We start from the raw sequence: 22,469 nt of genomic DNA, 5'->3' as shown, positions 1-22,469 counted from the left end.
CCGCCTCCCGGGTTTATGCCATTCTCCTGGTCTTTGATGAGGCCCTAGTTAGGGTTGTACAGATGAGACACACAGAGCGCCTCAATGTTCCCTCTGCAGAGGGGAGAGAAGCGGGGCCAGCTTTGGAAGCTTTGCGAAAGCTCACAGGAGCCAATGTGAAGAAAGAGCAGCCGTGGTGAAGCCATTCATGGCACTTGCTCTTGGAGCCTGCATTTCTCCTGAATGCACGTGGTCAGGATAAGACTGCCGTCCTGTTCGCTCTGCAGTCCCGACGCTGGTAGAGCCACCACAGGGTGGGCTTGGCGGGATGTGTCTCTCTTGCTCCCAAGTTCCCTGGTTCCCCACCAGCCCTGCAGGCTGAGTGGGGAAGCTGTGATGAGTCTACCTGGAAATGGCTTTGGAGCCCTGGGGCCTGGCATGGAGGTGGTGCCCATCAATAGAATTACATAATCTATCGTGCAACCCAGGAGTGCCTGGAAGCTTCTCTGGGTACCAGAGCAACACTGCTCATCTCCTTTACCTGCAGAAAGGACAGAAAAGGAGTCCAGCCCTACTCAATTCAACTCAAAAAAGCCACTGCTCCCCTACTGCTGCAAACCCTCAGGGTCCTGAGTGCCAGGTTCCAAACCCAGGCCAATCCCAGGGCCAGAGCAAGGCCCCTCGGGTTCAGGGGGCCTGGGCAGCTGGGGCCAGACACACAGAAACCACCAGAGCATCTGCTGCCATGCTCAGCGTGTTTCCTCAGCTTTAAAATGGTGACCTCAACAGCGACCTTGGGCTAGGCGAGGTGGCTCTCTAATCCCAGCACTTTGGGAGGCTGAGGCGGGTGGATCACTTGATCAGTAACCTCAGTCAGAGGTTAGTGAAAATAAATATGTCATTTTTCTCCCACCCAAGTGCATGGATCCCCTGAATTTGATCCCAAATCCCAAGTTAAGAAGCCTGCGGCCTGTTCTAGGCTTTTCCTTAACCCTCAGTGAGGCAAAGCCACATCCCAAAGCCCAACAAGGCAAGGGAAAATGCAGGACAATACTGTGCCCACTCTGAGAAATTCACCCGAATCACCCTGGCTCCCTGGGCAGGGCCTGAACCTCTGCAGATACCATGGGCGGGACAAGCTGCATGGCAGGTAGGGCTGGGCCTGAGGGCAGAAGAGGAGCTGGGGGCCGATCACCTTCATGGTCTCTTCAAGTTGGAAGAGACCACCTCTTCCATAATTCAGCCATAATTTCCACCTCCTGAAGGAGAGGCCGGGCAGATCCATCGGGGCTGGGATTGGGGCCGGGGCTGGGACATGATGGACGGGGCATGCAAGTTTCTTACTCTGCAAAATATCCCCCCAGTGATGATCCAGAAGAACCGAGGTTCTTTGCAAGCTGCGCTCATTAGACAATTGCTTCTGAAGAGGCTGCCTCTTTCCCCACTAGGATTTACAGCCTTGGGTGTTGAGCAAGGGGCGGCTGCCACACACCTTTGGGGTGAATGACTCTGGGCTCATTCTTGTCAGTTCCTGGCCAAAGAAGTGTCCTTTGAAGGCAGGGAGACCTGGCTGAACAGCCAGGTGGAGGAGGCAGTTGGCTACCCTCTCCTTGCCCTTGGCAACTTGACAGTCCCCCCAGGCAGGCTCTCAGGATGCCAAAGCCTCCAAGATGGCCTGTTTTCTTTCCCGCATCAGGCGCAACCAAGGAAAGCTCCACTGGCCATCTTGGGCCCAAAGTTTCCAGAGAGGCCTTGCCCCATCACTGATGGGGAGGGTGGCTTCTCCCCTCCCCAAGCCCTGTCCCAGACTCAGTCTGACCCCTGGGAGGCCAAGGAACATGGAGCTAGGCCTGCTGGGTAATGACTGGAAGCAACACCACTCCCAGCCCCCACAATGTAGCATACGGCTTGGTTTCAAATCCCAGTTCCACTGCTGCAACGTGGCGGCCATTCTCCCCCAGTAACGGGCTATCTGGGCGTTGGTCATGGTGTTTAGTGCTTTATGGAACTCGACCTCAACTCTTAACCCTGCTATCATTAAGCCTGTGTCAGAGAATCAAGTGGTTTAACCAAGCTTGTACATACATGAGAGCCATACATAAGAGCTTGAACCCAAACCCAGGTGGGCCTAGCTCCAGAGTCCACATTCTGTCAGTTGCCACTGTATTGCCTCCTCCTCCTCCTACTAGAATGAGACCTTGGGCAAGTTACTGTGACCTCTGGGCCCATTTCTTCATCAGCAAGACGACGACAAGAATGTCTACCTCTCGGGGTCACTGCGAAGGTTAAAGGAGGTAATTATGCAAAGCACTGGCCAGTGAGCAGCACACAATCGGGGCTTGACAATTGCTTGACAAGAGGGGTTTGACAAGAGCCAGGATCTTGGCAGACGGTGGCTCTGCATGCTCCCAGAGAAGCGGGAGGCAGGGCGGTGTGCCCAGGTTCCTTCCAACCCTGACCCAGCATGTAGAGGAAGAGGCTGCTACCTGTCTAATATCTAGGTTCCCTTTAGTCGTGTTGGAGCCCTGGAGTTTCCTCAGGGCACTTTCCAGTCCCGCTCGCAATCAGGCATGGATGTGACTGAGTTCTAGCTGCCAGGAGAATGCAGAAGTTATGGTGCAACTTCTGGGCCATGCCCTTAAAACAGGCTTGCCCTGCACTTTCTCTCCTCCCCTTCCCACTGGCTGGAATGCAGATGGGACAGCCGGGGCTGGGATGGCCAGGGTGGACCAGGAAACCGCTGCATTGCATGGAAGACAGCAGAGCAGGGAGAGAGGGGGTGGGGTGCAACGCTGGGGCCCCGTGGGCCACGGCCGGCTCACATTCACCCTGTGACTGTGTGACAGGGAACTTCACCTCTGCTGCTGTCTGAGCTGTACTCACAGGACTCTAGCTGGAGCCAACTTCTGGCTTTGGATGTGAAGTGCTGGCCAGAGTGAAGCGCTCAGGCCTGTATGGAAGTGGTGGCGTTCACCTGTGGTCCCCACCACTGCTGCAGGAGCCGACAGTGCGAGACGAGTCCTAGGACGCCCCTCCCAGGGCTGCACCTCTGGGCAGGGGGAGGGACAAGGCCCTCTGCTCTTGGCCCTTGTACACGCACTATACTCACCTCTGAGACAAACCCACTCAAGATCATTCCATTTTCTAAGGAATGTGACGTCACGCCCCTACGCCAGCATCAGAGCACTTCTTACACTGTGAAGGCGCCATTTGGATTTTGTGGGCCAGCACACCACTGAGCACCATGGAGGCCACCGCTGAGAGCCACCGTGCTGGGGCACCTCCGGGTTCCCGTTCACAGCACAGCCACCCCGCGCGCAGGCTGCGCCACAGCATGACCTTCTTGGGCTGCCCGCTGTCTGAGGGGCGCCTGAAGGTGAGACCACAAAACATAGAACACGATGTTTACTCCGCGGGCATATGCTTGAGCTCATGAGGTTCACGGTAACTATGAAAACACACAAGGAGGGCAGGTAGACCAGGACCCACAGTGTAACCAGTGGGCACAATGGTGCCGTGAGCTGGCGCTCAGACCGCAGAGCTGCCTCCTGGAGCCATTTTGCCCCTCTGAATGGCGCTTGGGTTATTTTCAGACAAAGGAGCATCAACTGGAGGTTCTGCCTTTTCGAGTGGATGGAATGACATTCCCAGCTTCTATTTACTAGTTTCCAAGAGAGAATCGCCCTCCAGAGGAGGGGCAGACAGGATCAGGGCTCTCCACGGAATCAACTTCACGGCTTCTGAAGTAACTTCAGGAGGAGACAGGAATGGGGAGACCTCTCATCCGGGTGGGTCCCCCTTCCCAGCTCATGAGAAGGGCAGACGCCAGCAGGCAGGCCTGAGCCTTGGCTGGTGGGACAGGACTGAAGTCAGCCAACAGGAATGTCTCCAAGACTAACACCAGCACACAAGGCAGGCAAAGAATTTTCTCAACTCTTTTTATTAAGTTAGGAAACTGATAAAAACTCAACACAACTTTTGGGGAAAGCACCATGGCCCGTCCTTTGTGCTATGTGATAAGTGTTCTTTATCTCAATGAAGCAACGCCGCGGGTCCAGGTGCACTCCCTGCAGCCCCCGCGGCCGGGCTCCTGAGTGTGCCAGCAAAGCCATCCCCGGGGACCACAGCCAAGTGTCTTCGGGCAACCGGCCTGACACAGGTGGGGTCTGCGGGGTCTATAGGGTCCAAGGAGCCCCATGTAGCCAGGGCCCCATGGTGGGGGGCGCATCAGTGGGCAAACCCTGCCCAAAGGTCCCACCCCCAAGAGGCCTCCAGGACCCGCACCAAGGCATGGGGACACTCAGGGCTGCTTAAGTAACTGGTTTGTGGCACAGCCCCCTCTGCAGCCCTAACCCTGAGCCAGTCAAGCAGTGTTCACACTGCAGGTGCCTGGGAAGCCACAAGTTTGGACACCCTACCCAGCCCCGTCAAGGCACCAACACCCTCCCCCTCAAACAGGGGGTTAGGAGTGAGTGAGAGGCATTAGGATGGTCACTGACACGCACCAACCTCTCCACAGCCCAGGTGTCAGGGAGGTTCTGCTGAGGGACCCCAGTGATTCAGGAGGTGACAGCAATGAACAAATGTTCAGCAGTTCTCTCACGGCCATTCTTATCTTGGAGCTCAGGGCGCAAATGGGGGCCAAGATTCAAGAGGATGGTGAGGGCCCCATCACTGTCCCCCAAACTGAGACAGATGCGGCGCTGGTGGGGTCTGCAGGGGACTCCCTGGGGTCCCTCTGCTATCTCCAGCTCACAGCTGCCCCTTGTCTTGGAGGGCAGCATGGTCTCCCGGGGAGAAGCCCCCAGTGCTGTTGGCACGTGTGTACCACGGGCGTCACTGCTGCCTCTCAGGGTGGGCTCTGAGGAGGGGATGTGAGGGGTGACCCCCAGGGCACTCGGAGTCCTGAGTCTGCTGCAGGCCCAGCTCCACTGAGTGGCCAGAGCATCTGTGTCCCCACCAGGCCACAGCACTGAGCAAGGCCCTCAGTGGGTGGGCTGGGACTTACAGCTTTGTGGCAGGGGCCCACAAACCTTGGAGGTCTGGGTGGTCCTTTGCTCTTATTAGCAAATAAGGCAATTAGCCTTATTGCCTCGTGGATGTCACTGAGGCCCCCCTGTAGTTTCTGCACCTTATAAAATCTGTCCTGGGTTCTCTGCTCATCAACCTTCTGGTCTCAACCCCTGGGAACCTGGTTTCCCAGGCCTGGGACACCATCTATAGACGGCAGTAGTGCCCCAGCAGGGTGGGCTGGGAGGAAAAGGATGTGTGGCAGTGCTGCAGCCCCGAAAGCCACCCGGGGCTCCTCCCTGTCCCTGCCTGCCCGGCCCCAGTCCAGGACCTGCCAAACAGGTGATCTCAAGGCTCTGCAAGTGTCCTCCCGACGCCGGGGTCAGTCCTGGTGGCAGTCCATGCCCCTCTGGGAGGTATGTCTTCCTATAAACCACTGCAAAGCTGAAGAGGCCCCCAGGGGCACAGATGCAAAAGATGCTTCTCTTCTTGTGCCTAAAGCTCCGAACCGCCCAAGGCTGCTGCTCCCCAGAGCTGGCGGGGCCCCTTCCACCTCTCGGAGAGCTGGTCCAGGACCCGCTTAGCTCCTGCTGTGGCACATAAGCCAAGGCCACGCTGTGACACTGAGGGCCGCGGGCTGTGGAAGGAGGAGAGAAAGAGAAAATCAATCAGTGGCCACATTGTTTTGTTCTGACCTGATCTGAAACAAAATGACAATGAGGCAGCTGCCCATGAGGCTTGGGCATGAGAACGCTGGATCCACCATTCACCAGCAGCGCAGTCCGGTGATTCAGGCACCCCAGGCCTGCTTTCATCCGCCACACTCGGATGACTCAGGTGTCAACTTGATTGGATTTGGGGATACCCAGACCCCGGGGATGCATTACGTATTCTCAGTGCTGTAGCAGGCATGGAGCCTGGCCCTCTTCTCCTAGAAGGGAAACCCAGGCGGCCTGGCACTTGATTCGAATGGCTGGGCTGCCCCGGAGAGTCTGTGTGGGTGCTTCCAGAGGCAACCAGCGTCAGAGCCATGGCCCGGGTGGGGAAGATCTGCCCTTAGTGCAGGTGAGCACCACAGGATGGGCTGGGGCCCTGGTAGAAAAAAAAGCTAAGGAAACGGGAATTCAGGTTTCTTTCTTCTGGAGCTAGGTTGCTCTTTCTCTGCCATCGGGCATCAGAGCTCCAGGTCCTCTGGCCTCTGAGACTTGCTGCCCACCACCCCATCCCCACCCCAGGCTCTTGGTTCTTCGTAGCTGGGCTGAGGACTGCCCCCGGCTCTCCTGGTTCTGCAGCTTGCAGCCTATCATGGGGCTTCTCAGCCTCCATCACCAAATGAGCCAATTCCCCTCATAGAAGTTCCCTCTCACATACCATCCGAGGCCCTGAAACGGGAAAAGGTGTCTTCTTACACAGGGGGGCGCGGGCAGGCAGAGCGCTCTAGCAACCCTGCGTGTTCATCCACTCCACGAGGCAAGGGGCCTCAGCAAAGCAGTGATTAATGGTGACGCTGTCCGGGGTTTTTGGCTTTGGCTGTATTTAACCTGTACGTGTTCGTTTTACAGTTGTGTAAGAACAAGAACATAAGGGGCTTTACTAGTTGCATGCTTGTGTGTATCTAAGTAACCTTAGTAACATTTCAATTAAAACACTGAAGCCAGCACTGAGGCTCCATGGGACTGTCCCCTTTAAGCGGGGTACACCTCTCCATCCCTCACAGTGCTGGGCCCTCTGCTCTCTGAAGGCTACTCTGCAGGAATGCTGCCCTCCCCAGGTGGTCAAGTTGTTTCCAGATACAGAGGCTGGGTTGGGTGACTGAGAAGGCCCCTAAATCCCTTCAAGCTCCTCACAAGTGTGAAGCTGGGGTCACAGGGGCCCTAACCATCCTGAGGTGCTCTAACACAGCAAACCCGAACCTTTGGGGCCTGGCTGCCCGGTCTTGGCCCTGTCCCAGCACGCCACATGCTGACATGTGGTCCCTACAGGGCAAGGCCTGTTACCTGGAACAGCCACCCCACCTACCTGGGGGTGTCCCCCAGGGCACCCTGAGTTGCTGAGAGGAATACAGATGACAGCCAGAAGCACAGGGGTTGGGGAGCCTCGGGGCCAGGCTCCTGTGTTCCCTCTCAGGCTGGGCCCTTTAATTTTTGGCAGGTGCTCCCTGGGCCCGGCCTCCTCATCTGTGAAACGGGCTAACCCTCCAGCCTGCAGAGGGGACAGGGGTCAGCGGCCGCCCTGCACTTCCTGTGTGCGGCAGGCCCTGGCCGACGTGTACCCTGTGGGTTGTTGGTGTAGGGCCTGCCCCGCTGGACGCAGCCTGCCCCATCGAGGGTGGGATGGTGCTATCCCCCAGGCTGGCACAGGAACGAATGACTGCTGACGCCTGGACAGACGGACTCCATCCTGGGCACTCGCTTAGCCAGGCCCAACCCTCGAGGCTGGCAGAAACCCTCAGGCCTGTGCTCTGGGATTTCCCATCTGTAGCAACTTCTTCTAAGACAGGAGGGAATGTGCCGCACTGTCCCTCCTGCAGCAGTGACAGAGCCCACAGTGGATTAATGAGCCCTGCCCTGCACCCCAGTGGCCAGGCCCCAAAAACACCTGTGAAGAGAAGACATGCTGTCGGCAGCTGGACGCCTGCCTTGCATTCGGCAGCCCCCCATGCTGGAGGCAGGTGGGAGAGAAGGGTCGGGGGGCTGCGCCTTAAAGGGCCTGGAGTAGGGGGTACCCAGTGGGAGAGAAGGAAAAGGAGAGAATGTTCACAGCAAGACCACCCTTAGTGGGTAACGGGGCCTCCTGTGGCCGCTGGCTACTGTCCCCGAGGCTGTGGATCCAACCGTAACACTGGAGCAAGGGCTGCCCTGGAGGTCACTCAGGTTCCAGCTCAGCAATTCCCCGCCGCTTCTGGGCAGCTGCTGGCCAAGCCTGTGCTCTGTGCCAGGGGCGCAGATGTGAAGATGCCCGTGGCCAGCTTCCCGGCACATTCAGGGCTCAAGTCCTGCTCCAGCCCTGACTCGCTGTTCATATGATGCCAACTGTCTCCCCTCTCAGAGTCCCAGCGGGTGCCCTATAACAGCAGGACCTATGACAAACAGCTGTGGGAATGACAGGGGACTCGATGCAGATGCTCACACCTACGACGAGTTCCAACAAGTGGCCAGGACAGGGAAAACAAATGCTTGTGGACAAACAGGGGCCATCATCTGGGGTGCAGAGGCCACAGTGTGCAGGGGACCTCCTGGTGGCTTCTGAAGCTTATCTCAGAGTCTTGCAGGATGGATGGAAAGGGGCCTCCAAGGACAGGGGCAGTTGGGCCCAGCATGGAGGCAGGAGACTCAGCCATGCTTGTGGGGACGAGCGAGAGCTGGACTTCTCACCAGGACCCTGATCCCCACTGCTGCCTGGGAGAGCAGAGTCAGGGAGGGGAACGTGGGGAGTGGGGTGGCCACAGAAGCCATCTCGGGCCCAGGCACTGCCAGAGGACACTCTAGGTGGCCGATGCGCTGGTTGGGGCTGCAGGCAGTGAGGCCCAGTGAGCAGCGCCACGGTCACCAGGAGGGCCCACCACGTGGGGGAGGCGGCAGGCGTGCTTTGTTTCCACCCTCCCTGGCCCCGTCCTTGTCGAGGGCGCTCCACTCAGCTCCCCGTGAGCCTTGTCTGGTTCCAGGGCTCGGCCCCTCCCACTCAGAGCCACATCACAGGCCCCGTCTGCAGCTGCCTGAGTTGGGGGCTCTCCTCCGGCTCAGCCCTGACAGCTCTGCAATGGCTGCCTGAGCAGCAAGAGTGGCCTGCAGCCACTGTGGTTCCACTTCCTGGGGACCTGGGAAAGGCCAGGCATGCCCGGGCGTCGGCTTCTGTGCTGCAGGCCCTTCTATGGAGAGCCCAGCTCACTCTCTGCCTTTGAAGAGAACTCGGACTCTGAGCTGTCCAGGCAGAAGCTGGACAGGAGGAGCTTTGCAGAGCATGGGAACAACCCAGGGTCATAGTGAGGGGACAGAAGCCACGGGACTGGGGCGGCCTCAGGCGAGGACGGGCTGCCGGAGCGTCTCTGGGTCGCTGTCAAGCCCATGAGAAAGCAGCAGCTGGAACGCAGGGCAATGGCAGAAACTTAAGAGCAACCTGGACTCAGCGCGGCAGCCGAGGAAGCACACAGCCCAGAATGCCTTGGGGACATGGCTCTGGGATGACAGGGTCTGGAAGTAGCTCCCCCATCAGGTCTGGGACTGGCTCAGTCCTGTGTGTCTGCTTCCTCATCCCTAAATGGAGCTGATGACAGCAAGTCCATTACAGACTGAGGACGACTCCAGTGGGCACAGGGCAAGTGCCCGCCGAGGAACAGCAGTCATGGGTGGACAGGCCTTTCAGAGGGAGGGGCTAAGCAGGGACATCTAGAGGCCCTTGCAGCCCACAGCACCCCAAAACCATCATCATCAGCATCTCCCTGTCCTCCATCGCTACCCCTTTTAAAGCTGCTTCTGAAACTGGCAATCATTTGATCTCTATTCAAGTGCTATGAGTAATACGATTTCCACTCGTCGTCCAGATGGGGAAGCTGAGCCAGTCCAGGTTGAAGCAGCCGGAAGGTCACAACCAAGACACCAGGCATGCTCCCCTTCCGGGGCCCCTGGGATCAGAGTAATCCCTGGGAGAGTTCACCAGGTCCAGCCGACAGGGCAGGGCCCGGGGAGAGGGAGCCTCCAACCTGGAGGGTAGGCAGGGGGCAGTCTGAGCCTCCAGACGAGAGATGGTCTTAGCTGCCTGAGGCCAGCAGCATGGGCCCCTTCATCCTGCCCATCCCGGCTGGCCTGGGGTGGGAGGCACCTCCATTTCCCACAGGCAACATTCCCCAGGTTCCTAAATGACCTAGAGGACAGCAACAGGGAATTAGGAAATGCCAGTATCCTCTTGGAATCTCCTCAGGGAATCAAGAAATTTGGCAGGTCTGATTTTTCTCCAAAGAGAGCAGATTTAAAAAAACAAAAAACAAACAAACAAACAAAAAACAGAATGCCGGGTGCAGTGGCTCACACCTGTAATCCCAGCACTTTGGGAGGCTGAGGCGGGTGGATCACCTGAGGTCAGGAGCTTGAGACCAGCCTGGCCAACATGGTGAAACCCCGTCTCTACTACAAATACAAAAATTAGCTGGGCGTGGTGGCAGGTGCCTGTAATCCCAGCTACTCAGGAGGCTGAAGCAAGAGAATCGTTTGAACCCAGGAGGCGGAGGTTGCAGGGAGCCGAGATCGTGCCATTGCACTCCAGCCTGGGGGAGAAGAGCAAGATTCCGTCTCAAAAAAAAGAAAACAGAAAAGCTGTAAAAGAGAAAAGCAAGCCGGATGTGGTGGCACGCGCCTGTAATCCCAGCTACTCAAGAGGCTGAGGAACGAGAATTGCTTGAACCTGAGAGGCGGAGGTTGCAGTGAGCCGAGATCGCACCATTGCACTCCAGCCTGGGTGACAGAGCGAGACTGTCTCAAAAAAAAAAAAGAAAAAAAAGAAAAGCGGTGTTCCTATTCAGGCTGGCCTCTGTGAGCCCAAACACCCTGTGTTCACCAGCTTGATGCTTGTTCTTGGGCTCTCCTTGCCTGCCACCATGTCCCCTTATGGACTCGAAGGCTTGGCTGGGTCTGAGTTAGCGGCTGAGCCAGCAGCTTCCATTGAGAAGCAATCCCAGCTAAGAGTGGCCGCCTTCGCTGGGTACAGCTTTCAGCATTTGTATCAGCAGCCGCTGGCTCACTGAGGAAATTAATGTTTCAGCTTGGGCCAGCTCCTGACAGGGTTCCTATGACCTCAAGCTGAGCCCACACACAGGGATCAGTGCCACCACCCAGTGCTGCAGGATGGTGGGAAGCGGCTCGGCTCCCTCCGGCAGGAAAGCTCATCTTCCACAGTCTCTTCTTGTGCTGGAGGTAGAGCGCACCCAGGGATCTCCTGCCCCTATCCCAGGGGTGAGGGGCCCAGGAAAGCATGAGCCGGGAGAATGGCCAAGGGTTAGTGGCACACACCCTGGCCTTTCCCAGGCCCTAACCACAGAGAGCATGTTGGGCACAAAACCCTTCTCTGGCATCTACCCCAGTACCCTACCAGGCTGGCCGGGATGCCCTCTCTCATGGCAGGACCTCACGCTGATCCTGCCCCTATTTGCTGCGGGAAGACCCTGCCCCCAGCTCAGCTTCTCAAGAGATTAAACCAGCACCAGATGAGACGTTCCTCCCGCCCGTTCCTTCCCCTCACCGCAGGGTCTGCAGGGCCTGGCTCGAGTTGCTCCCAGTGTCTCTGTCCCACCATCACCTCCCAGAGTGCCTTGTGTGTCATCTGTTTTCATAGCGATTCCACACAGTGACAGTGTGGCAGCAACCCACGGACACTTGCTCTGCAGGAAGCCCTGCTCCAAGGCCCCCGAGGATGACCTCGCTTAAGCTAGACGCCAGCTGGTTTTGAGGAAGGACTTCTCCCCATCCCTTGCACGCTGGTGAGCATACAGCTGCCCCCAAAAGAAACAGCACTCAAACCAAGGCTGTCTGTTCTGCAGGCTTTGGTGTTTACAGTTCTTGGGGGGACTCCACCATTTAGACATGGATGTCATGCCCGGTTGGCAATCTTTTTTTTTTTTTTTGAGGCGGAGTCTCACTCTGCTGCCCAGGCTGGAGTGCAGTGGCATGATCTTGGCTCACTGCAGCTCCACCTCCCAAGTTCAAGTGATCCTCCTACCTCAGCCTCCCGAGTAGCTGGGATTAAAGGTGTGCACCACCATGCCTGGCTCATTTTTTGTATTTTTAGTAGAGGCGGGGTTTCACTGTGTTAGCCAGGATGGTCTCGATCTCCTGACCTTGTGATCCACTTGCCTCGGCCTCCCAAAGTGCTGGGATTACAGGCATGAGCCACCGCGCCCAGCCAGGACTGACTTTGAACATTGCCCAGGCTGTCTTGCACTAGGCTCAAGTCATCTGCCCACCTCAGCCTTCCTAAAGTGCTGGGATTATAGGCATGAGCCACCGTGCCCAGGCCTGGTTGGCAATCTTCATACATATCATTACTCATCAGTGCCAGGAGAGTAACACTGTCCTGATTCCATGGGGAGGGGGCCATTCTCCTGAACTCTGCCTTAGTACATGTCTCTTCCCTTGGCTCATCTTAATCTGTATCTTTCCCTGTAATAAACTGGAACTGTGAGCGTAGCAGCCTTCGGCGACTTCTCTAAGTCCTTCTGGCAAAATTGACCAAGCGTGGTTTGGGAGGCCCTCTTTGTTGCACCTGGTGTCAAAAGTAAGAGCAGGCTTGTGTGGAGACTGCACCCTCCGACTCTGCAGGTTGACCTATGCTCCACACGGCACGTCAAAATGTCCCTGGGTGATTCTGAAGTGTAGCCATGTTTGGGAACTACCATGTTGGTCTAACTACGGTTACTGTCCCTATTCTGCAGACTGGTTGAATAATTTGCTCCAGGTTAACTGCAAATAGAAGGCAGAGCCAGGAGTTGACTCCAGAGCACACCAGCCACCTGCTGCCCACCCAGACCTCCCTGGAAGACACGGTGACCTTCACCCAGACTGAGAAGAGGTGGGACTGCATTCCCCCATGACCTTTCCAGATCCAGAGTAGCTGTGGGCTGCCAGGGGCTCACCTGGCTGGGCTCGGCAGGTGCTCCTCACGCGGGCAGGTGCTTCCAGGTGCTGACAAAGGCCGTGGGGATAAGTGAGTAGGGCACTGTGGTGATGCAGTTCCATGTATCTGAAGTGGGGTCATAGCAGTCCAGAGTCTTACACCTCTGGGTCCCAAAGTAGCCACCAACCACATAGAGCTTGTTGCCGGACGCCAGGGCATGGCAGGACATGCGCTTGGCGGTCATGTCCCCAATCCGTGTCCACTGGTTGGTCTCACAGTCAAAGCGGTAGGCCGAGGCGGCCGTGAATTCCGTGTCACCTCCCATGATGAAGATCTGGCTGCCCAGGACGGCAGCGGCTGTGTACCGCCACGGCTGGGGGCACTCAGCCTTGATCGTCCACCTGTTCTCCGCAGGGTCATAGCACTGGACCTTGGACACCATGTCCCGGTGGATGCTGGTTCCTCCAAACACAAAGAGCTTCAGCTTGGCACTCACTACTGCGGCATTGCTGACGCCATCCCTCAAGGGGGCCACCATCATCCACTTGTTGGCCCCAGGGTCGTATTTCTCCACTTGTTTCAGGGAGACAGAAGGGGAGGCTGGGAAGACGCCTGCCAGAGAAGTGTGTCCCCCCACCACATAGAGGCAGTTCTCCAGCTCCGCTGAGCCATGGCCAAAGCGGGCAATCAGCATGGGCGCTGCCTTGGACCATTCCTCATGTACGGTGTCATACACCCAGACGTCCTTGGAGACCCCGTTCTCGGAGCCCCTGCCCCCTGTCACATAGACCTTGCAGCCGATCGCTGAGGCGCTGAACTCCTTCCGGGGGCTGGGCAGGTCGGCCTTGGGGATGATCTCCTTGGCCTTGTGGTCCACCTGGTAGATCTTGTCACACATGAAGGTCTGGCCCCCCAGGATGAGCAGCGTGTGGCCTGCTTTGCGTGGCCGGGCACAGAGGCTGGTGACCACGCCGTCATTCTGCAGGATCCTGGTCTTGCAGCGCAGGGCCTCGTCTATGATAAGCTTGGTGCGCTCGTCCGCCATGAGAAGTGCCTCGCTGGAGACGGCCTCCTGCAGGCAGTCAGACGGCAGCAAGGCCAGGCGCACGCTGCGGAGGAGCTCGGGCAGGTGGGCCTTCCGCGGCTCCAGGTCGTGCTTCACCCACTGGAGGATGGCCTCGAAGACCACCCGCTCGTCCTCGGTCTCCAGCTCATCACTCGAGATGAGGTCCAGCAGCGTGTCCTTGGACAGGCTGTTGAAGTCCTCGCTCTGCCGCACCGTCTCAAAGTGCACCAGGCACATGCGCCAGGAGAACTCGTACAGCCGGCGGCACTGGTGGGCATCCGAGAGCAGCATCATGCCCAGGCAGTTGGAGGGGAAAAGGTTCTTCTCCAGGAACTCGGCGGCGGCGTCCCGCACGTCGTGGAACTGCAGCATGTCGCCCGCCTCCAGCAGCGACTCAGCGTTCTCCTCGTTAATGGCGATGCGTGAGGAGTAGGCAAAGTCCAGCAGCAGCTCCAGCACCTCCGGGTGCAGGTTGTCCTGGAAGTTGACAGTGTCGTCCCGGCTCTCCCGCAGGCCGTGGCTGAACATGGCCTCAAAGTAGCGGCTAGAGGCGGCCAGCACGGCACGGTGACAGGGGAAGGCACGATCGCCCGCCCAGAGCGTGACGTCAGTGAACATGCAGTGCTTGCGAAGCGTGTTGAGGTGGGCCAGCACGCAGTCCGGGTGGGAGGCCTTGTGGAAGAGGGTGACGTTCATGGACCCCGTGCTGCTCCGCGACTTGCGGGTCTCATGGACGCTGACCGACATGGTGCACCAGCCTGTGGGGGAACGAGCCCACAGGTCAGCGGAGCCCCTCCTGTCCATCTGCCCTCTCAGGACTCTCTCTTCAGCATGAGCCCCCTTGCCCCCTCCCACCCACTCCCTGCTCACCTCTGCTAAACCAAGTCCCTCTCCGGCAACCACGTTGCCAAGGACAACATAGGCAAGAGTGGCTGGGTCTGACCCTGCCCTGCAGAAACTGGTTTTGTTCTCAGGGTATGGGCCAGCTCTGGGACAAACATCTTTGGCCTGCAGATGAGCCACCCCCTAGGTGAGCTAGAGTTGAGGCTGCCTCCCATGGTTAAGAGAACATGCAAACGGTGTTCCTGACTCAGGCAGGTGTCCGGGCAGTGCTAAGTAACTGGTGCCTTTGACCACATTCCACTCTCATGACAGTCCTCTGCAGAAGCTTCTCCTGTGAGTCCCATTTTAAAGCTAGGGAAGCCACAGCTCAGAGAGGCAAAGAAACTACCCAAACCGCCACAGCCAGGATTCTCATACGGGCTGTCCGGCTCTGGAGCCTGATCTCTGTTCAAGGTGACTGATCCCTACAGGGTTTGCTGTGGACACCCAAGTAGAGCCTCATGTACCCGCTTCCCTGCTCCCAGCAGGCTCTGCCCTGGGCTGGTACTGGCTAGACATCCCCCTAGCCTTGGAACAAGAGCTGCCATCAAGGCCCAAGTGCTCAGTGGAGACATGTTCTCTGAATCCAGGTGTCCCCAAAGGGCTCTTCACTTAGCTGGGGCAAGTGATGGCCTGGAGGTGGGGCCACAAGTGACTCACCCTCAAGACCAAGGCAGAGGCCCAAGATGACAGCAGGACATGCTGAACACTAACTGAAGTGATCCAGATTTGCCTCAGCCAAAGCAGAGAAACATGCAGCCAGAGCTTCCCGGGTCCCCGATTGACTCCAGGACCCTGAGTCAATGCGACGCCTCCCCTGCCTCCCTTGTTTGCCCTTCTCCCCCAGGCCTGGGGACCGGGTGCTCAGAGTGATGGAGCGATGGTCTGTGCCAACAAACAGGTTCGCTGCCTGCTCAATCTAGGGGAATTCCAAAGCACTGTCATTAATGTCCAGTGAACAGCATGACCCAAGGCCCCAGTTCAGTACTGAGAACTCAAGGGTCAGACAAAACTCATGCCTAGAGAAATTATGGCCAACACCTTTGATGCCATCTCTAAGACCACAGCTACCTGCCCCCTGACCTGTGGAAGGAGACTGTATTCAACAAGTCTCCCGATCAGGAATTCTCTGACCACCTTGTCAAGACCCTCACCAGAGTCTCCGTGCTGCGGACCCAGGCTCCAGCTGTGGCGACAACAGGGTTTTTACACAAGAAAAATAAAGTGAATTAAGCCTGGAAAAAAAGAAAAAGAAAAGAAAAGAAAAGAAAACATGGCCAAAACGCAAACTGCATTCCAGCATTTTGACCCCCTAAAAAAGCCTGTGCTGCCGTCTTCCTGCTGGTAATGGGGCCAAGAAAAACAAAAAGCCCTAAACAACAAAGTTTTTCATTTTTCATTTTCAAAAGTATGTAACTCCCCTGCCGCCTCCCACTCCAAGTCAATTTTCTACTTACCTGGTAAAGGTAGGAAACGACTTCATGCTTCAATGAAATTGCAAATGAGTGTCCGACTACATGGCTCTCTCTTGCTCACTCCTCCTCTGGCAAAGAGGCAGAGAAGCCACAAACTGACAAGATTAGAGCTAGGCAAGGTCCCTGCTTTTGGGCTTAGGCAGAGAGGGCACAGCAGCCGTACTGGCCTTGCTGCTTGGGCCCCCAAGCTCCAGGCAGACTGCAGACTGAGGACCTGCCTAAGGCACTGCTGTCCAAACCTGCAGCCCACAGGCCACAGGGCTCCGATGCTATGAGGTTAGCCCTTCTGGGGGTTGAGGCGAGAGCACTGGATGCAGGTCCAGGCTGTATCCTGACTCCACCTCCATCCTGCACCTCACTATTATTTTCTTGTAAAGTGGGATCTCTATCCTATGCAGACCTCCACAACTCACTTGTTGGCAACTATTTCCTGAACGCATCCTCAAAGCTGGGCCCTCAGATGCAGTGGCACAGAGCCTGAGAGGCTGCGCTGACCTGGTCTAAGGGAAGCTTTGCCAACAGCTTAGTTCGTGACTGATTGGAATTGCCCAATCTGAATTCCAGACTCTTCGATATTTCCCCAAATCCTGCTGTGATTGCTAAACCCTCACTCCAGTTTCCAAACTCCAGATCACCCCCTTGGTGATCAAACAATTTCCCAAATGTGGCTCTGTCCCCTCCTGCCCCACCCCACAGTGTCAAGACATTTTAAGAGGCATTTGTTGCCTCTGGTCTGCAGACTGTGCTGGGGGAAACATCGAGAGCCAAGGACCAGGAAGAACTCTAGTTCAAGCCCTGGGACTCCTAAGCCCAAGCCCTCTCCACTGAGGTCACGTTCAAGGACCCTGATGCTGAGGTTCGGCCTCAGTTCCATTATCAACACACCTGTGCTTCCCAGGGCCTCCCTGCTCTAGGTCCCTACGCACCTCATCACACCTGCACCTGGCCCTGCCGGGAGGGAGGCTGGTTCTGAGCTTGGGCTGAATGGCACCGTGAATGCCTGGGCTTGGACACTCCAAGTGTGGGGCCAAGCCCCTCTGGGATTCTTCTTACAGACAGCCCCAGCTCGAATCCCAGCTTCTCACCTTAGTAACTACGGCCCTGGAACCAACACACCTAGAACTAACTCCACTCTGGGCCACTGTGTTAACTGGGCTGCCTGCGAGGGCACCCAGGCAGAGACTCCCTTTGGAGGGGGTTATGGGCAGGACAAAGTAAGACTCAAAAGACCGAGAGGGCCAAAAAGCAGGGCAAATTGAAACAGAGCAGCCACAAAGGTCCAGAGAAGGAGACAGAGCAGCGACCTCTCCAAGCCAACACTGAGTGGCAGCCCAGGGTCCCAGAGCTGACAGATATCCTGCCAAAGTCAGTGCCAAGAATGCCTGCCTGCTGACGCAGACACTGGCAACTCATGTACATACCCAGGCAGGTTCCCACCCCCTTAGAGAGCCGCCAGCCTGGGACACCTCTGTGCCAAGGACAGAAGCACCTGCCAGTTGTTTCCCCGGTTTGTCCCATCTCCTTCTGGGCAGGGCTTGCCCCTGAGCCAATCTTCCACTGATGGCAGCCACTCACTCACCGACTCAGCCTGATCCCAAGTGAGGCACTGGAGCCTCACTTTACAGGCAAGGATGCTGAGGCCCACACAGGTTCTGGGCATGTTATTTGTGTACTGTCTCCCCAACTGCACAGGAGGCCCAGAAAGGCAGGGACCATGTGTGGTGTTCACTGATGTGACCTCAACACCCAGGACAGATCCCAGCACAGAAGTCACTTGATTTGATGGCATGGACCTGTCCATCTCTTCCTATGTCCATGATGAAGCCCTGAGGCACAGCACACGAAACTCATTCACATCACCTCCACCATGACTGCCAGCCCAGCCACTTGCAAGACTCAGGAGAGGAAGGCCAAGACGGTGGCGAATGCTGCCCAGGTGGCTGCGACACCTGACATGTGGTAGACACGTGGCATTTCACTCGTGCCAGCACAATGCCGCCGCCTCCTCCTCGCACTCACACCCTGACTGCTCTCTGGGAACCACCTGCCTCCAGGCAGCCCGGTGGGTGCGATCCCAGGATGGGCACTGGGCCCCGGGGATCAGGTGGGGTGTGCATGCGAACCAGGCCTGTCGGCTAGTGTCACCTCCCAAACACTGCGATGGGGCCTACACCCGGGACAGACCAGTGGGATTCTCTACGAAGACGTTCCCTGGAACTTTGGGGAATGAAGCAGGCCCTTTCCCCAGGACTGTGGATCGGACTGGACCAGGGTTGGGAGTGGGAAGGAGTGACGGCTGTGTTGCCACCTACCCAAGACGGAAGCCTGCGCAGAGGGCCGAGTGGAGCCCTGTGGTCCCCCAGTCTGCCCCCTTTTGCTGAGGCCTGTCACATAAGGACTCACAGGGTCATCAGTGCCCTGAATTGGTGATCAGGGGCTGCCTGTCTCAGTAGGGGGTTTCAGCTGTGTGTGTCCCTCCACTCCTTCCATCCAGCACCCAGGAGGAATGGTTGTGTATGATTATTTTCAGTTGCTCAAGATGTATGTGTTCAGTATCAGTGGCGTACCCAGCCTCACAGCAGGGCTTGGCGATGCAAAAGCAGCCTAAGCCAGAGGCTCCCCGTGGCAGGGGGTGGGGAACATGTGAGAGGGCCCAAAAGCAGGCCCCAGGAAGCCTCCCTGTGCCCACGGCCCACGTCTTTGGGGCCATAATCAATCAGACAGTTCACACTGCACTCTGCACAGATCACAGAATTGTTCTGATGACCTAAGCACGGTCCTGAGCTTTGATGGATGTAAAGCATATAGTGTAACTGCACAATGCTGCAATGCCACAAACCAGCAACCCTTCACCCTGCTACGAGGTGTGGACCCACCTTGGACAGCGCTGCTCCCCAGGCAATCCTTACCTACAGACTCGGCTAAAATGTACCCGGTAACAATGTGCCCAGCTCCCTTCTCCGGAACATCTTTGGAAAGTTAAATGCACGAGGAAACAAAGTAGCCAAGGGGTGAGACTTTCTGAAGAAAACTTACCACATTCACAGAAGATTCCAGTGACTGAAAGCGAAAGGCCTATCCTGAGAGACATAGGAACCAGGATGCCATCAAACTGCTTTTTCCGTGCCACTCTCAGGAAGGCCTGACTTAGTCTGGCTGCAGCACTAACCCCTTCCCACCTGCCTCCACTAACCAAGAGTTAGCAAGGCTCAAAATGAGGGCGTCAGCTCCATCATTCTTCACTAGACGATGGGGAAACAAGAGAGGCACAGGGCTCAGCCTGCATAGTCCCCAGCCATGAACAGCTCAAATCATCTCCGGAGCTCAGGGCCACGGCCAATCCGTATGGCCCCCTGTACAAACTGAAAACCCCTCCCCACTCCCACAGTGCGATTCCTTTTTTTTTTTTTTTTTTTTTTTTTTGAGATGGAGTCTAGCTCTGTCGCCCAGGCTGGAGTGCAATGGTGGGATCTTGGCTCACTGCAACCTCCGCCTCCCGGGTTCAAGTAATTATCCTGCCTCAGCCTCCCGAGTAGCTGGGATTACAGGCGCCCACCAACATGCCCAGCTAATTTTTGTATTTTTACTAGAGACGGGGTTTCGCCATGTTGGCCAGGGTGGTCTCAAACTCCTGACCTCAGGTGATCCACCTGCCTTAGCCTCCCAAAGTGCTGGGATTACAGGCATGAGCCACCACGGCCGGCCAGTGTAATTATTTTCGGTTTGCCTGTGTACCTGCAGTGTACCAGTCTCTGGGTTAGCAGGAAAGCACCTTTGTAAACTCAGAAAAGCCAAACCTGGTTTTTGGGCTTTTTGACAGATGTGGCTCTGGGCCCAAGCACAAGACTTAGAGAGGAAAATGCAGCTGAAATTCAGCCTGCATGAGGCTGGGTACCCTTATGTAGTGAACAACCTGCACAGTGGTTCACGGCCACCCTGCAGGAGCCGACGCTGACAGCAACCCAAGACACGGCCCTTCCTGGCACCAAGTATGCACTGGGTGCATCGGAGTCAGGATTCCACCAACAATGACTTCATGAAAACACAGAGCTGCAAGGACCTCAACATGTCCCATTGCCACGACTTCCATCATTCCCATTTTATTGATAAGGAAACAGACTCAAGGCCACATTCTCGGAACTTGGGCCTGACTACAGACTCTGAGCTCTTAATTCCTCAGGAAGGCGGACTCGTTCAGTAAGCAGTGGGAGGAAAGGAGATGGAAAGATGAACTCCTCGCTCTCCTGTCCCCTCCTGAGGGTTGGCAGCGCCAGCTAGGTAGGATGCCCCAGCCACCCGGCCTGATGTCCCCTGCCTGGGTTTCGGAGGCTGTGGGGGCAGCAACCATGCATGAGGGCACCCAGCCAGGTTGCTGCCTTTCAATGGCCCGTTTAAAAAAAAAAAAAAAAAAAAGTGGCTGGGCATGGTGGCTCACGCCTGTAATCCCAGCACTTTGGGAGGCTGAGGCGGGCCTATTACCTGAGGTCAGGAGTTCCAGACCAGCCTGGCCAACATGGTGAAACCCTGTTTCTACTAAAAGTATACAAATTAGGTGGACGAGGTGGCATGCGTCTGTAGTCCCAGTTACTTGGGAGGCTGAGGCAGAATTGCTTGAACCCGGGAGGCAGACGTTGCAGTGAGCCAAGATCATGCCACTGTACTCCAGCCTGGGTGAAAGAAAGACTCTGTCTCAATAAATAAATAAATAGCAAAAAAACCCCTTTATGCATATTTATTCAATATTGTATGTATCTTGTTATTTAAAATGTAACTGATCCAAATTATTTATATTTTTCAGTGTGCATATTTATTTAGTTTGATTTTATTTCATCTTTTTATTGTGAAAAGATCTGAGACCGGGCGTGGTGACTCATGCCTGTAATTCCAGCACTTTGGGAGGCTGAGGCGGGAGGATCATGAGGTCAGGAGATGGAGACCATCCTGGCTAACACGGTGAAACCCCGTCTCTACTTAAAATACAAAAAATTAGCCAGGCGTAGTGGCGGCGCCTATAGTCCCAGGTACTCGGGAGGCTGAGGCAGGAGAATGGCCTGAACCCAGAAGGCGGAGGTTGCAGTGAGCCGAGATGGCACCATTGCACTCCAGCCTGGGCGACAGAGCGAGACTCTGTCTCAAAAAAAAAAAAAGATCTGAAACCTGCAGTGAAGTCACAAGAATTGTGAAATGGCACCTTCTGGTCTCAGGTGGACAGTTTGCTAGGCAGTATTCAGATCTCCTAGCCCGCAGCCTCACCCCCGCTTCCTTGCCTCACTTTGGCCCCCATGCCTCCCGCACAGGAATGGGCTGCCCATGGGGCAGTTCTAGAATGGAGCAAGGATCAGGGAAGGCCTGAGGATGTTTGCTTCGGACAATGCTTGGTAATAAATGGGCTTCCCCTTCAGGCAATCCCATGAGGTCCCTGCATCAAACAGCTCCCAGCCAATGCCCACCCCAATAGCACAGAACCACAGCCCTGCTGCAGCCTCTGACAGTGCACGCAGTGAGACCACCTGGCTTCACCTGCTGTTCTGAGGTCAAGATCAACACTGCCAACAACCAATGCTCTCAAACTTGTGTCTCCTTCCCCACCCAGACACAGACACAGTCTCCCTTGTGGACAATGAATCAGAGGACTACTCTCTACATGGCTACCCGTCAGCCTGCAGCCAAAGCCTGGAAAGTGAAGGGAGGTCCCGACAGACCCAGAGGGCCGGCCAATGTTTCAGTGCCTTCTCCACATGCTCCAGCCTTTTTTCTTAACGCACCCAAACATTAAGCACACTTGAAGGGCAGCCACTTTAACTTCCAGGATCGACCTCCGAGTCCCAGGGTGACTGCAGCCTCTGGTCACCAGGGAGTGGGAGCTGTGATTACAAGTTGAGATGGATGCCTTCTCCACTCCAGAGGAATGGGTCGGGCAGTGCACCATGCTGGGTCCTAAACAGCTTGGTGAAGCTCTTCTTCACAAAGAAGGCACAGAACAGGAGGTAAGGGGTCAAGGCCTGTGAAACTGCTGAAAGATGAAGCAACACTTGCTGCTAAAGATGAATAGGGGATTCTGTCCAGGAAGGGAGCCAAATCAAATGCACGACTATCATGTACCTGATACTGTGCTAGGCATTTTACATACAAAATTTAATCCTCACAACCAAGCTCAACATGGTTATGACTTTCTGTCTTAATCAGGACAGACAAGGTTCTATCGCAGCAAGGAACAACCCCCAAATCTCAGCAGCTGTACAGGAGAAAGATTTTATTTCTTGCTCATACTATTAATACATGCATCATGGTTCAGGCGGTGATGAGTGTGCTCATCAATCCCACTCCTAGGAACCCAGATGACAGAGCTGCCACCATGTCACCAGTCACTATGCCACAGGGCGGAGAGAGAGCTCTGGAAAGCATAGCACTGACAATTAAATGCTTGGCCTGGAAAAACACACAGCACTTCTATT

The 22,469-nt window shown here is 56.1% G+C and overlaps 1 protein-coding gene across 4 annotated transcripts in view; it reads right to left on the bottom strand.

Annotated features, from left to right (window-relative positions):
- Positions 1–3,903: 3,903 nt before the first annotated feature.
- The window catches only part of KLHL25 (kelch like family member 25), a 36,579-nt gene continuing 18,013 nt past the window's right edge, over positions 3,904–22,469 (bottom strand). For 2 of the 4 annotated variants that reach the window (XM_050797961.1, XM_050797962.1), the window contains exons 2-3: positions 12,611–14,415; positions 3,904–5,626 (exon numbers count right to left, since the gene is read on the bottom strand). In XM_050797961.1, the coding sequence (XP_050653918.1) occupies positions 12,635–14,404 (1,770 nt within the window). In that variant the 5' untranslated portion in view covers positions 14,405–14,415 and the 3' untranslated portion in view covers positions 3,904–5,626; positions 12,611–12,634. The other 2 variants (XM_050797965.1, XM_050797963.1) reach the window with 2 other exon arrangements.

The sequence above is a fragment of the Macaca thibetana genome, chromosome 7 (genome assembly GCF_024542745.1).
Source record: "Macaca thibetana thibetana isolate TM-01 chromosome 7, ASM2454274v1, whole genome shotgun sequence".
In the NCBI taxonomy this organism is placed as follows: domain Eukaryota; kingdom Metazoa; phylum Chordata; class Mammalia; order Primates; family Cercopithecidae; genus Macaca; species Macaca thibetana.
Note: the sequence above shows the minus strand (reverse complement) of the source record. Positions and strands in the feature narration are given on the sequence as shown.